Below are 15,524 nucleotides of genomic sequence, written 5' to 3' on the forward strand. Positions count from 1 at the left end.
TAAAGTTGGTGGTCGCCTCTCCCAGGGCACGTCAGCCTGTCCCTCCACCTCCACCTTTCCTCGTACTCTGGCTCTGGGGTCCAAAGGCCCAAAGGACCGAATGAGAATGGCCTGGGCCAGAGCACATCATAGGTGACGTCATGGCCACCGTGTTGCCTTGTGGCCTAGGTGGCCTGCACTGCCACAACTGGTGGCACACCCCTGGCACTGCACGGACCCTGCCTGCACCCCACCTGCCTCGTCCTGTGTCGTCCCTGAGCATGAGACACGCTCTTCTGTGAGTGCAGCTTCTCCTTCATCGAGGGAGCCGGTCACACACCCTGACCCGTCTTTCCTGATGAAAAGGCAGGAAAACGTGCACCATCGTTTCATTGCCAGCTTCCCGACTGAGGCAGCATGTTAGGGCGGCCTCAGTGGTGGCAGCACAGTGGCTGCCTTTTTGGGTCCTCCTCCCAGGAACGAGGTGCTTGTCCAGAGAGTCACATAGATCCAGCAGCGTCCCCTCAACACGGGCACATCCCTGTCCCTGGCCTCCCAGGGCACGTTCCCTCAGGTGCAAGAGGGACTTGATGAGGTTAAGGCTCTCGGTGGGGGGGGGGCTCCTGGATCATCTCTGTGGCCCCGCGTTGCCATGGGGTCCTCAGGGAAGGGACAGGGAGAAGCTGGCAGAGGAGGGGGGATCCCCTCCCCCACAGCCTCCTCAGGGAACCGGCCCTGCCCACGCTTGGATTCTAGGACTCTGACCTCCAGGACTTTGAGATGGTTAATCTGCGTTGTTTTAAGCCACTAAAATTGGGGTGATTTGTCACAGCAGCAGCAGGAAACTGCTTCACCCTGATTTAATCTTTGCCAGTCCCAGCTTGGTCCAGTGAGAGCCCTTCCAGCTGGGACCTGCACCTTCTGTCCAAAACTCCTATTGTGGTTGATGCACGTAACATAAAATTTGTCATCTTAACTATTCTAGAGGGCACAGATCAGGGCTCCAGGCATATTGACATCATGCAGCCGTCCCCTGCAGGACCTGTTCATCTTCCCAAACTAAACTGTCCCCATGAAGCACTGGCCACGTCCCTCACCCCACCCCCCCCCACTTCATGTCTGTGGATCCGACTCCTCTGGGGCCTCCTGGGAGTTCCCGCTTATACAGCATCTGTCCTCCTGTGCCGGCTCATCTCTCTCATCGCTGTGTCCTCAGGTCCATCCACAGCATAGCAGGTGCCGGGATTTCCTTCCTTTTAGGGCTGAGTGATGGTCCGTGGTGTGGACGGAACACATATTACCCATTCTTCTGTCGACGGACCCTTGGGATGCTTCCGTGTTCGGCTGTTGCAACAGTGCGATGGACACAGATGTGCAACCATCTCTTTGACCCCTTGCTTTCAGTTCTTGGGGCACGTACCCAGAGGTGGAGCTGCTGGATCCTATGGTAACCCTAGTTCTTTGAGGAAGCTCCAGACCCTTCCATCTCGGCTATAGCATCTCACATTCCCAGGAAAGAACACAAGGTTCCAATTTCTTCACATCTGGGCCGGCACCTTTATTTTGTGTGTGTGGAGAGCAGCCATCCTGGTAAGAGCGAAGTGGCATTTCATTGCACTTCTGATTTGCTCTCCCCTAGTCTGGCGATGTTGAGCATCTTTTCATGGGCTTGAGGTTCATGGGCCTGGGGCAGCAGCCTGGGAGGCCTCGCTTCCATCCGGGGACAGCCAGGCGCCACCTCAGCCAGCTGACAGTGACAGTGATCAGGATACCCTCCAGTGCACCTCTCCCGATGTGGGGCTGTGGGTGAGGATCCCTAGGACCCCATGGGCACACACCAGCTTGGCTTCAGTGGCAGGGCACCTGCTGCTCCGGAAAGCCTGCAACCCTGGCCTGTGCTCTGCCAGCCACTTGAGTTATTCGGCGCTACCTTTCATTAAGTCTCTGCATCTCCCCGGGTTCAAGAGGCTCCCGGGCCAGCCCTCCCACCTGCCCACCCACCTGTAGGCATCCCACCTGCAGGCCTCACCTGCTCCCAGGTCCCTCTCCAGCCCAGCTGCCCTCACAGTGCCAGGCGTGGGCGCCTAGCGCCCCACAAGACGGTGTCTGGCAGGCGCTTGAAGGATGTCCAGAGTGGAGCCAGTAGCCTGCCCCATCTGCTCCTCCCATCCTCCCCATCTTGGGGCGCCAGCACCCACCCATTCTCTCAGCCTTGATGGATTACCCCGCCATCCACTCCTCCTGTGCTACTTCTACCTGTCCTCTCCTCCTGTGCCCAGCCCAGCCCCTCTTGGCACAGAAGATGCAAAATGACGACCTGCCCCCCCACACACACACCGGGCTGCTCGTCTGTGGCAGGAGTGAAGCAGCATTTGTAGTGCTTGAGAAAAGGGAGACTGCTCTTTTTGTCTGCCCCTCCTGCCACAGCCTTGGTGCTCGAGCATGTCTGACCCTAGTGGGAGTGAGCAGTTGGGGATGCTCCCCATGGTGAGCCACGGTCAGGGAACATGGCACCTCGGGCTGCTGCCCCATGCCCGGGGTGGGGGGTGTCCCCCTCCACATACAGGAAATGGACCATCTTCTAAACTGGATGATCATTTTCAAAATAAATCAAACCTTACATAAGTGATGCAGCGGGCCAGCTGGAAGGGCCTCTGCCACCCACGGGCAGACGGAGCAGCACTGACAGTTGCCTGGTGGTCCTGTGCACATCGGCCAATGGTTTCCATTAGGTCACATCATACAATGTTAGAAGAAACCTTCCCTCGTCACCTGACTCTTCCCCTGGACTGCAGCAGCCATCACTCCATGAGGACCAACTGCCCTCTCAAAGTCCAGGGACAGGAGGACACAGCAGCTGTGGCGACTCAGAGGACGGGCTAGATGTGTGGGCTCCGTGCCGTGGCTGGGAAGTGTTGCCGGCCCGTGCTCGTCCAGGTGGACACTGCTGCCCGGTGCCTTCTCCGCCGGGCTGCCGCTCACAGTCATTGCTCGAGGCGCGTGAGCTCGTGTCCTGTCTGTGGGTGAAAACCCATCCCAAGGAGCCCTGCACCTGCTGGGGTGGCCAGGCGAGCATCCCTGCCACCCAGCGCTGCTCCATTATTGACTGACACCAGGGCATAGCCCAGTGGCCGGTGCCCCAGAGCTGGAGAGGCATGGAGCTCTGCCCAAAGCCCACTTGCTTTGTTTTGTGCTCCACATCCTGCATCTCGCTCACCGGCAGGAGCCCTTCCAGCGCTCATCACCCACAGACGCTCCGTGTCACTCCACGGGAAGGGTGATGCGTGGCCACCATGTCCTCGCCCTTCCCACCAGGGGCAGGCAGGGGGCTTGGCCCACGTAAACACCTCATTCCCCTAGGGCAGATTCCTAACAGAGAACGCAGTCCAGAGAGGTGATGGGGGTTTGCTGAGACCACCAAGTGGGGAGACCACCGTCCGTGCCTGGGCAGGTGGGCACCTTCCTCCCACAGACCTTCCGTAAGCCAGGCAAGTTGGAGCCTGTGGTCTGGGTGTGGGTTTGGGCAGGTCGAGAAGGCCTGGAGCCCCTGGCCACTGTGGAGGACAGCTGTGCAGCTCAGCACCCCCTGCACCCAACGGCTCCAGCCAGAGCCTGGCACCCCCAGCACCAACACCTGGCGGCCGTCCTCACCTCCCGGGGCCTTTGCTCTGCTGCCCCCTGCCTCCGGCCCTGGGGAAGCCACCTCCTACCTCAGCACCTCATCTCCCCACTTTGCAAATCCGAAATCTGCGCTGTGTCCCTGAGTTCTTCCTGTGCTGTGGGGTGACCAGGGCCACCCCAGCAGGCCAGAGGCGCAGACAGGGATCCTCAGAGTAGCTGCTTTGTTGGAGGCAGGGCTCTCGTGCCTGGCCCGGGGCCCAGTCCAGCATCTGGGCCCTGCCTGGTGAGTGCCCCCTGGGCTCCAGGACAGATACAGGGACAGGTAGCAGGGAGGTAAGGAATGGGGGAGCTCGGAAGACAGAACACGCATCTCCCACCTGGCCGGGGAAGGGGGGTGCACCTCGGGGCGGCCATCCCGAGCCTCCCTCCCCACTCCGGTGATCCCGGGACCTGCACGCAGGCGGCCTGTGGCTTGGGCCGGCGGCCAGCCCCAGGGCTCCCGGGGCTCAGAGGCTCCTGCCTGCGGAGGTGAGTGGCCGGAGCCACCAGCTGTCACAGCGCCACTACTGCGCCCCTCCCCCAGCGCCGCCGTGACTGTCGTGATTCTTACTACTACTTCCGTTACAGGGCGGCCCTGGCCACGGGGCGCCGAGACCCCTCCCGCCGGGGCTCCTCGCGTCCACCCCCGCCTCCCGGCGCCCCCCGCCTGGCCAGGCCGACCCACTGCGGCGGCGGCGGCGCGGGGAGCGCGGGGAGCGCGGGAGCGCGGGGCGGGGCGCGGAGATGGGAGCGCCGCCCCCGCCGCCTCCCGCCCGTGCGCTCCCGCAGGATGGCGCGGGCCAAGCTGCCGCGCTCGCCGTCCGAGGGCAAGGCGGGCCCGGGGGGCGCCCCGGCCGGAGCCTCGGCACCGGAGGAGCCGCACGGGCTCAGCCCGCTGCTGCCGGCCCGCGGCGGGGGCTCCGTGGGCAGCGACGTGGGCCAGAGGTAGGGGCGCGCGCCTGGGGACCCGCGTGCCGCCGGGAGGGGCTTTGCTTCTGCCGCTCGCATCCCGCACGGGCTTGCTCGGCTGCACCTGCCAGGTCGCCTGCGGCCCGCGGAAGGGAAGGGAAGGGGGGGACGGCTGGGTTCCCCCCTCGGAACCCTTACCCAGGGGCCCCGAGCCTGTGCTCCCCCCACACACACTCCTGCTCCCAGTAGCCGGTACCGTGGGCCTGCAGGTAGGACTGGAGGGGAGAAGGAAGAGAGGACCCGGACACTACCAGGGGGCTCCGTGCTCCCAGCCTGGCCCTGGCCCCGGCCCCCTGAGTCCCACTCCTGTTGGTTCCGGCAGCTGCTTGTGGGGAGACAGGGCCAGCATCTGCATCCCCACTTCAGAGGTGGGCAGCATGAGGCCCAGGGAGGCCGCGGTCCTGGCCAAAGGCTGCAGAGCAGATTGGAGCTGGGACTATGCCTGGAGCTCAGGCAGCCAGGGTGCAGGAGGCCAGTTTCTTGGGGAGGGGGTATCACAGGCCCTTCCGCAGCTCCTCAGAGGGCAAGGTTGAACGCAGCACCCCCATTTCACGGATGAGGACACTGAGGCCCGATCTGCAGCTCTAGTATTTAGCCAGCACCTCCTTTATGCAGGGAGCCTTTCTAGATGCTGCTGGGGGGGAACAGAGATGAATCAGACCCGCCCTGGTGTGGGCACACGTGGGCATAGGAACCTGTGTCTGGCAGAGACGTGCAGGCTGAGCTGGGGTGAGGAGAGCGGGGGCTCCCAGGGCTGCTGTCCTTCAGGGAGGGGCACCAGGAGGCGGTCGGGCCCTCCAGGCAGGGGCAGGAGCCAGGGCCAGAGCCCGGGGGGTGGGGGCGCAAGGCCTGGTCAGTGTTGGCAGGAACTTGGCTTGGCAGATGGCAGGGTCAGGGGTGCCCAGGGAGCCTCCGCCCTGCACCTCTGCCCTACCTTCACATCCCATTCCTGGCCCCTGGGAGCACCCCCAGGGAAGGCTGCTGCCCAGCAGTTACTCCCATTTGCCAGAGCAGACTGCTAAGGCTGGAGCTTAAGTGCCCAAGAGGCCCTGGAGCAGCTAATGGGCAGCCTGGGTGTGGGTGGGAGGGAAGTGAGTGCTGCCAAGGCGCTGAGGACAGATTCTTCTCTCCATCCACCTCTCGGACGCTGTGGGGGGCAGTGGTTCCAGAGGCTCTGGTTACAGCCAGTCCAGCCCCTGCAAGAGATTGGCTCCCCTGCTGTCCCCGTTCCTGCAGGGACGCAGAGATGGCAGGTCCTGCCCAGGCTGCCTCAGCCCGCAGTGCAGAATGGAACTGAGATGTCAAGGCCACCTCCTCCAGGAAGCCCTCTCCCATCCCATCCTTGTGCTCTTCTACCCCCAGGTCTGTACTGGGCTACCTTACGCCATCCCCAGCAACCCCGGAAGTATAGGGTCCTTGTCAGATGCCTCCTGCAGAGTAAAGGGAACTGTCTGTAGCTGCACAGTGTTAGGGCCTGAAGCCCTGCAACCTCGTGTCCCCAAACGTCAGACACGTGCCAGGGAGTTCGTTCTGGATGGGAGCAGAGAGCACCACAACAGGTTCCCCAGCAGAGAAGCACTTGCAGGGTTTTTGCTCCTTGGGAACTCCAGTGTGACAGAGTGTCCCCCGCAACCAGGGCAGGTGATAGGGGACCTTCTGTCAGAGGGAGCCAGCAGCTGGAGCTCCAGAGCTGGCCGCATGTGCCTGCCTGCCGCCTTCTAGGGCCAGCGGGCATCAGAGCTCCCTGGGCCTTGAGGCAGCATCGGCCTTCCCCAGGCTGGCCCAGAACCTCCTGGAGGCCTCACCATTGGTGGAGGGACTACAAGGCATGAGGAGATCCTGCTCCCAGTGCCATGCCCGAGCCCCCCACCAACCCTCAACACAGTGCACCCTAGTCACAGGGGTGTTGGGGGTCTCCCACACACACACACACACACCACCAACCTGAGCTCCTTGGGCTCTGAGTCCTAAGTCTCCCCCTCCTCCCTCTGTCCCTCCCCTCCTGCATGTCTTACAAGTCCAGGACAAGGAGAGGGCAATGGTTTGAAATTGTGACCCGGGGGCAGGAGTGCTGGGGTCCAGTAAACTCCCCACGTGGGTCAGTGCTGCTGGGGCTGGGTGGCCTTGCCCTTCCCAGGTGCTGCTGCATGCCAGGTATGCTGATCCAAAGGACAGACAGGGATGGAGAGGAAGGGCCTGGTTACTGGGCACTCCCCCCCCCCCCCAGGTATGGATACGTTCTGCACCGAAGGAGGGGCTCACTGGTTCATCCTTGGAGGGGAAGGCACGATGGCAGCCCCGTTGAGATGGGGAGGGCCGCAGAAGGATCTAGGAGGGAGAATCCAGGGAGTAGTGGGCAGTGGTGGCAGGGTGTGAGGGGCACCCTGTGGACGGCTGAGTTTGGGGTAACTGGAAGCATAGCCGGGAGGAGAGAACCCCAGGGGCAGGGCCCAGGCTGACTAGTGGGACCCTCCTGTGGGTGTAGATGCCCCAAGGGGGGAGGGGAGGGACAGGCAGCCAGAGGCCAGGGTGTCCCTGGAGCAGAAAGAGAGGAAGAGGGGTCCCCAGGGTGGAGGGGGAGCACGAGGGCCTGGGCAGAAGTCTTTGCCCCACCATTGGCAGTTTCAGAGGAGGGGACGTCCTCAGAGGGGTCCCACTCAGAGCTGGGCTGACAGGCAGGGTTTGAGGGTGAGGGGATCTCCAGCTGCGGGGGCTCTGCCAAAGGCCTGGGGGGTGGGGGGTCTGAGGGGCAGGGCTAGAACAGGTGGTGGCAGCACCCGGCAGGATGGGAATCCGTGAGCCCCCCTCCCCCATGGGGACTGCATCGAGTGGCCACTGAGGACAGTCCATCCCTCAGGGCTGCATCTCTGGCCACTAAGGATGGGCCTGGCCCCTGGGCCAGGACTGCAGGGAGGACCTTCCAGCGGCCAAGTGGGCCTGCCCCACTCCCCACCCCTGGGCCTCCCCAGGCACCCAAGCCCAGCATGAGCCTCCACATGTCAAGGTCCTGCTTGCCAGCTGTTCTGGTCTGGACCCTGTGTGTTTGCCATGACCCCAGCCTGTCTGTCACACTCCAACAACAACAGGTCCACTCCCCTCTCCCCCCGCCGGGGTCATGAGGCCTCCGTGCTCCTCCAGGAACCCCACCAACCCCCACATCCCCCTAGCACCCCCCACCCACTCTCCGGGAGTTCCTGGTCCCAACATGACAGCTGTGGCCCTGCCAGGCTCCTGCCACCCCCTGGTGCAGCTGTCACCCCAGCTCAGGGCTTGGGGCAGTGCCTGGGCCAACACAAGGGAACCTGAGCCAGACAAACATGTAGAATCTGTTGGAAGCTCCCAGTGACTTTAAGCTGAGGCCTGGGGACGCCCCTTCTTCCCCTGCTCCGTATGGAACCTGGCACCTCAGCACACCCCATCCAGACTTCGTCCTCCCGACTGTCCCACGGCCCAGCCTTGCCCACCCGAGCACCAGGAGCTATAGGGGTGGGCATGTGCCTGTGGCCTGGCCCAGGGTGAGGGGCTGACCCAGCCCTATAGGCCGGCCCCTTCCTCCCTGCCCATGGCCCTGGGAAGGCAGTGGTCCTCTCTGAACCTTGGCTTCCTCTTCTGAACCTTGGCTGCTTTGAGGATTAAGAGAGGTCCTGAGGTCCTCTGTGGAGTTGCTGGCCCCAGACGGACACATCATCAGCAATGAGAAGACTTGGTGCACACACACGCGCACACACACAGACACACACACCACTGCCAGCCCCTCGGGCCAGTCCTTGGAGCCCCCCTACCTCCCACCAGCCCAAGGCCAAACATCTTGGTGTCAGCTGCCTGTGGCCAGGCTGGGAGAACCCTAGGGCAGGCTGCCCAGGGGGCAGCAGCTGTGTGGTTGCTGGCCCAGTGGAGGGGGCACACCTGGGCACCCCCTAAGAAGCACCAGCGCCCAGCTTAGCCTATCCTCCTGCTGAGAAGTCACGGTGCCCTGCTGGTTGGCTCTGTGGCTAGGCCCATAGAGAGCAGGGGAGCAGAGGGGAGGTGGGCAGACCTGACAAGGATGTCCTGGCTGCGGCACCTCGTGTGGGGACTGCCCCTTGTTGCATCAGCTTCTGGGTAGACAGGGGGGCTGCCGGTGCCTTTCCCTGGAGCCAGGGTTGTGGCGCCTGGGGTAGGCTTGGCGGGAGCAGGGACAGGGAGTGCTTGCCAAATGGGCTGATCCTTTCCTAATCCCTGGCTGAAGGCCGGTGGCCTTGGCCTTGGCCTTGGGTGGGATCCAGCCTGGGCAGGGGGCGCATGTGTCTGCACTGCTGCTGCACTGTGCTGCTTTCTCGGGCACCGAGAGAGCCAGGCCTGGTCACTGCCCCGCTGCACACGGCCTCCTGTGGGCACCTCTGCCTGCCTGGGGGCTCCGCGAGTGTGGGGTGGGCTGCACATGGGTGCAGACGGACCCTGCCCGTCTCGGACCCTGCCCAGAGCCTCCTCAAGGGCCTGTGCCCCGGCCTGTTCCAGGAGTCCAGGCCCTCGGTCCATCCATCTTCCACGTGGACGTGACCTCTTGTGTCTGTCCCCAGGCTTCACGTGGAAGATTTCAGCCTGGACTCCTCTGTGTCTCAGTAAGTGCTTGTGGGGAGGGGCTGTGTCTGGGATGGACAGGTGTCCTCACACCCCCAGCAGTCCCTGGGAGGAGGGGGCTCAGACCCTGCCAGCTGTGGGGAAGACCCCAGTCTGCCCAGCACCACTTGCCCTGCAGCTGGCCAGGAGCTGGCATGAGGTGCCCCCAGCCACCACCTCCTGGCAGACAGGGGCCGCCAGCCTGGGGAATGATCTGAGGACAGGACAGTGGGACAGTTGTGGGTCCCCAGGGAGAAGCCCTGGAGTTGGAAACCGGGCTATCTGGAGGCGGAGACCCACAGCCCCCCTCGGTGGTGGCCAGAACCCTTGGGAGCAGCCAGCTGACTCCCAGCCTCTGCCTATAGGGTGCAGGAATGGGGACCCCCAGCCTCTGCCTATAGGGGACAGGTGCAGATGACTGCATGGATCTCCTGCCTCAGCCAGCCTGGGTTATGTGTGTAGGTCAGATCTAGGTCAAGTGGAGGGTGGCTTTGAGGCCGGGGAGATCAGAGTCTTCCTCAGAGCAGCCATACCCTGCCTAGGCTCTCAGCATTCTGTGTGGCCACCAAGTGGGCCCCAATTCTATTCATTAACTTTGTCAGCAGCTGCTGTTTTCCCTGCTGCCTGTGACTGGGGCCTGGGGTTATCCCAGCAGGAGTGTGGGAGCTGGGAGCCTGGGCCACAGGCCCCCATGGTGCGGCTCTGATGGATGGGGTGGAAGGCCCCTCCACCACCTGCACAGCTCCCTGGGGGTATGTGGACAGTGCACTCATCCGAGGGGCCAAGGCTGAAGGTCTTACCCCCCACTCCCCAGAGTTGGCAGTGGCAGCACAGACACCCCGCGCTCCCCCAGCCACCCGGCCCAGCCTTGGGGGCCAGAGCAAGGTCAGCAGGTAGCCCTGCAGAAGCTAGCCCATGGCAGTGGCCAGAGGAAAGCCTTTCAGTCCCCCAACCTCCCACTCACCCACTGAGGTGGACCCAGAGCCACCCTGATGAAGGTTGGGGGTGCCGGGAGGGAAGTGGCCACCAACCCCCCACATTGAGTCTACAGGCTTGGGGCTTGGAGTGGTGGCGACAGAACAGCCTTCGTTCCCACCCCGCCAGCCCCAGTGCCCCCCACCCAACAGGCACCCCTGCCAGGGCCCTGTGCCTCCAAGCCCGGCACCCTGCCGGGGCACCTCCAGGAAGTGCCAGTGCAAGGGGGTGGAGCAAGCTGCATGTCTGTGCTGATCTGGGTCCCTGGGCCAGTCACAGGCTCTGCCCTTTCTCAGAATAGACAGCCTCAGGTGGTGGTGAGGCCTGTCTCTGGCCGGTCAGTCTGCGGGTTCCAGCGTGGAGGGAGCCCCCAGGCACCTGCCCGAGAGCCACCAGCACACAGCGGCAGATCAAGGGAAGCAGGCAGTCAGATTGCGACCCCATGTGAGTGCCCGGCTGCTGTGGCCAGGCGGGAGGGCCTGCCTGTAGCTACGTGCTTAGTGTCTGGCCACCCTCCCCCAAGGCCAACCGCCTGGCTCTGCCTCTGGAGCTTCCCGGCGGCCATCTGGAATCCCTGGAAGGCCTGTTCCCTGGGCCTGCCTGTGGGCCAACCGGTCAGCTTGCTGATCAGCAGGGAGACATGCAGCCCCCAGCCTCCCCCTGCCCAGCTCGTCACTGGGCAGCTGCCCTGGCCTGGCAGGTCCCATCCTGGTATCTGGTGGGTGAGGTTTGAGCTGTTTTGCTGGCACGGGGGGCGGGGGGGGCTGCTTGGGTCCATTCCAGCGTGGGCATGACCGTGGGCATAGGCAGGCGGGGGGCTCAGGCTACACAGGGGGCCTGGGCCCGTGTAGACAGCAGCCAGGTGCGCCCACTCAGACAGCAAAGCCAGCTGGGGATTGACCTTCCACCGCAAATATTTGAGAGGCCCTGGTCCCAGGGGGAGCTCAGAGCCCATGATGCCTGGGACCCCCTGGGTGATCCTAGCCAGTCTCGGGCCTGGCTGGACTTTCATCTCCGTGCACATAGGGAGCCCTCTGAGGGCCCCATGGCAGGGCTCTGAGATGGCCCTTCTATCTGCAGTCTGAACCCCTGTCCTCGCCAGGGCTGAGGACTGTCCCAGGGATAGGCCCTAGGTTCGGCCTGTCCAGTCCTCGGGGCCAGTGGCCTGACCCCAGGCACTCCTCCAGGGGCTGAGGCCCTGTAGCCTCTGGGCTCCAGACCAGGCCTATCTGGTGCATGCCCATGGGGCACCCCTGCTGTAGACCTTCCTGGGCCCCTGGCCACATGCAGCAGGGGCCTTGGGTATGCCCAGCTGTCCCCTCCAGGCCTCCTGCCTGGTGAATGAACAAGAGCAGACCCGTAGGAAGGTAGACCCTCTGCCCCACGCTGGCCTGTGGCACCCAGGCAGTGCTCGCTGGCAGCTGGAGGCCGCAGCACTGTGTGTGGGAGTCCACCCCACCTGTTTGTGACACCTTGTGTCACCCGCTGGCGTCCAGCCTTCCAGCAGGAGCAGGCAGGGAAGGCAGTTGTGGTGGGACCTCGGGAAGGGGGGCTCCCCACGGCGCAGGGGGTGGGCACGTGGGAGGCAGGTGTGAGTCTGACATGGGGGAGGGAGCAGCCTCTGGCCTGGGGAGGTGCTGGCCCAGTGGGCAATGTCAGGGGGGGTCAGCAGGGGCTCAGAGGAGAGCTGGGGTCTAGAAGTCAGCTTGCACAAACAGACCAGGTGGGCATCAGAAGGGACCTGTGAGCAGCGCTGGGCACCCCATGTTCAGAGATAGGATGGGGAGAGCTGAGGAATCTGGGGGAGTCAGAGGTGACCAGAGCCAGTGGGTCAGGGAGGGCAGCGTGATCAGTGCCTGGGAGGCTGAGGAGGAAGCAACCAGATGGCCACCAGCCACGTGGGCAGGCAGGGCCTTGCTGGCTAGGAAACGAACCTGAGGGGATAGCACGGGTGGGGCAGGAGACCCCTGTTGAGGTTTTGCTGTGACAGGGCAGGAGAGTGGCAAGGAGGGTGTGTTCCTAAGCTGGGTGCTCTGGGGCCCCGGGGAGTCCTCAGGCTCACTGAGTTGCATCTGCCCCCTGACCTGACCAGACTAGGCCCAGGTCCTGCCGGACTTGTCAGACCAACTTCCCAAAGAGCCCCTCAGGGACCCCCTTGACCCAGCTCCAGGTGGCACCTAGAGAGGAGGGTGGGATTCAGGGGTTTCACAGAAGCCCAGAGAGCAGGAGGAGGGCTCTGAGGAGAGAGAGGAAAGGAGTCTGTGCTGGGGTACAGTGGGGCTCCAGGGGTGCTGAGTACTAGGGTGTGCTGGGGTACCATGGGGTATGCTGGGGTACAGGGTGTAGTGTGGTACCAGGGGGTGTACTGGGGTGCCATGGGGTATGCTGCAGTGCAGAGTGTTGGTGGGTTGCAGGGGGTGTGCTGGGGTACCATGGGGTATACTGGGGTACAGAGGTGTACTGGGGTACAGGGGGTGTGCTGGGGTACCACCGGGTGTGCTGCAGTGCAGGGTGTGTGCTGGGGTATCATGGGTATACTGGGATACAGGAGGTGCAGGGGGTTGCTGGCTTACAGGGGGTACACTAGCCACTGGCTCTGGGTTTGGACCCCACTGGCCCACTATTCCGGCTGCAGGAGTCCAGGGTGGGGCTGGACCTGCACCAGGACCCAGTGGGGAGGGTCCACAGCACCCCTACCTCCTCAAGGGACCCTCCTCGAGCCCTGTGACCAGCTGAGGCCCCTGTGGCTGCCCGAGGCCCCAAGCCCACAGCAGGTCAGGGTGTGCCAGCACCCCGCCCGAGGCCCCCCAGGCAGGTCCAGACAGCTACGGTGCCTGCATCTGTGCCCAGCCTAGGACGGGCTTTGGAGACCAAGGATGATGCCCGCCGCTCCTCAGAAGTGAGGTGGCCAGCCCTAGGCAGGGCAGCTCCGGTCAGCTGTCAGGGGGACAGCCTGCTGATCTCTGCTGGTGGGAGCTGGAGCCCAGGTGCAGGGGAGATCGCCCATGTATCTGGGGCCTGCCCTGGAGGGTGACGGGGCAGGCGGCAGCCCTGGCTCCAGGCCCTCACTCCCCCGGGGCCTGCCTGCTGTCCACACCTTCCACCCTGCTAGAGCAGCACCCCCACCAGGCCAGCGTGGGCCCAGTGGCCGCAGGAAGCCCTGACTGAGGCCAGGCCATGTCCCCCCAGGTACCAGGTGGCCCCCACAGCGACTCCCTCATGACCTGTGGGTCTGCTGTGGTCCATTCCCTGGATGCTGGGAGCCTGGGCAGGACTCAGAGCCTGTGGGCACCACCAAGGGTCGGGTGGGCCCGTGGGGGGAGGGGAAGGCCACGTCTTGCCAGTCCATCTGCCTGACCATCTTGCAGGCTGCAGCGAGTCTCAGGGCACAGCCACCAGGGGCCATCAGAAGAAGCAAATGACCGTCAGTTTCCAGAACTTTCTGTACAGATGATCTGGCATGTTTTGAGGTTGTGCTGAGGGCCACACAGGACATATTTCATCCGGGTGGCTGGCTGCCCGTGACCATCATGGCTGGGGGCCCATGGGTGTTCACCTCCGGGGGCCCTGGAGGGCTCTGGTGTCCAGCAGGCAGCAGCCGTGCCCAGTGGCTTTGCATGGGTGGGCAGGCAGGTGCGTGGGACACCGGGGGACCTCCTTGTCCTGCCACCGCCCTCTGTCTGCTCTACTCCTGGGGTGTGGGAGCCGGTCCGGCCCTGCTTGAGCCTCCCACTGGCCAGAGCCCCCCATGTCCCTCTCCCTGCCTCCAGGGTCCAGGTGGAGTTCTACGTCAATGAGAACACCTTCAAAGAGCGACTCAAGCTGTTCTTCATCAAAAACCAGAGATCCAGTGAGCAGGGGTTGGGGGGATGGGGCCCAGGGACTGGTGTGGGGCAGGGGTGAGGTGGCCAAGTCAATGATTCGGGGGCCTATGGAGGTGAGGCCCAGGAGCCTGCGCAGAGGAGAAGTTAGGTCAGTGAGTGGTGGGTGCAGGGCATGGTGGGAGGGTCCCTGGTTTCAGCTTCAGGCCACCTTGCCCCAGTGGGAGGTGGGACCCAGAAACTATGGGGACCCTGCCCCCCTGCTGGACACCAGGCTGGGCTGGGGCCATCCAGGCCACGGGCACAGCCTCCTCCATGGCACCCCACCCATCCCCCAACAGGTACCTGCTTTCTCAGCAGGAGCTTGGCCATCTCAGACCCTTCCTGGGGTACAGGATGGGGGATGGAGAGTGTCCCCCCAGGTCCTAGTCCATGAGGTGCCCCCCAGGCCTCCACCCTCCTATCCCATCTGTAAGGCAGGACAGAGATGGAGGCTCTTAGAGGCTGGCCAGGTGGCATCCCCCCCAAGAGCCCCTCAGTCTCTGGGGGCAGTTACACCCAGGGTGTCCCAGGGGCACCAGGAAGTCTGTAGACAGGGCCTGTAGTGTGCCTCCGGTGGCCCAGGAGCCCCGACTTGTCCCCCGTCCACTGCAGGCCTGAGGATCCGGCTGTTCAACTTCTCCCTGAAGCTGCTCACCTGCTTGCTGTATATCGTCCGCGTGCTGCTGGATGACCCAGCGCTGGGGATTGGATGGTGGGTGACCTGGGGAACTGGGGAACTGCACCGGCAGCTCTGCCGGTGCAGAGGCCAGTGGGGTCGGCCTGGGATATGTGCCCCTCGGGGAGTCCCTCATTCCCAGCATCCTCCTGCACGGAGCAGGGCCGAGGATGTTTTGCTCGGGAGGAGGGCGCCCTGGCCATGGACTGTGGCCAATGTGCACCTACTGGTGCTTGGAAGGGCCCTGCCAGTGGCTCTGCGCCACCTTCATCCAGGGTGGGGGAGCAGGATATAGCCAGGCAGGGCCTCCTGGTTCCTTTCCCAGGGCTGCACGGGGCCCCATCTGTCCCTCCTGGGCTCCTCACTGCAGGGAGCACACTCCGCCCGCCCCCTTCAGGTCTGAGCTTTCTCTCTCGCTCACGGGCTCACAGATGCAGCCCCTCTCGCTGCGCTGTCTCCCTGCCACTGTTGCTGCCTGGCATCCTTGTGGGAGGCACTTCTCCTCCCTGCAGGCTGGTGGAGTCCTCTCTGTGCCCATGTGGCAGCCTCTGGGACACCCTGCTGTGGCCCCTCTCTCCCACGCCAGAAATGGTGTCACGGCCTCGGAAGATTGCACCCCTTCCCCTCCACTGTCTCTGGGCCTCCGATGCCTGGGTGTGTGGCTCTGGACCATCCCATCCCCCCTGTCTCTCTTGTACTCTTTCCAGGCAACTCCCTTAGCTCTGCCTCCAGCTCTGGCTCAGTCTCTCCGCACCATGCTTTAATTCCTGAGAGTTCTGTCTTGCTTTAGGCAGACACTGCCT

The 15,524-nt window shown here is 63.8% G+C and overlaps 1 protein-coding gene across 14 annotated transcripts in view; it reads left to right on the forward strand.

The window, feature by feature from the left end:
- The window catches only part of KCNT1 (potassium sodium-activated channel subfamily T member 1), a 60,437-nt gene that overhangs the window by 21,012 nt on the left and 23,901 nt on the right, over positions 1-15,524 (forward strand). For 10 of the 14 annotated variants that reach the window (XR_012008467.1, XM_072778642.1, XM_072778639.1 and 7 more), the window contains 2 exons: positions 13,953-14,032; positions 14,658-14,757. Coding sequence is in view for 13 of the 14 variants with exons in the window: in XM_072778642.1 (XP_072634743.1) it covers positions 13,953-14,032; positions 14,658-14,757 (180 nt within the window). In the remaining variant the exon portion in view is untranslated. Of the gene's footprint in view, positions 1-4,429; positions 4,585-9,167; positions 9,210-10,477; positions 10,627-13,952; positions 14,033-14,657; positions 14,758-15,524 lie in introns of those variants that run through there. The other 4 variants (XM_072778641.1, XM_072778644.1, XM_072778646.1 and 1 more) reach the window with 4 other exon arrangements.

The sequence above is a fragment of the Canis lupus genome, chromosome 16 (assembly GCF_048164855.1).
Source record: "Canis lupus baileyi chromosome 16, mCanLup2.hap1, whole genome shotgun sequence".
Lineage (NCBI taxonomy): Eukaryota > Metazoa > Chordata > Mammalia > Carnivora > Canidae > Canis > Canis lupus.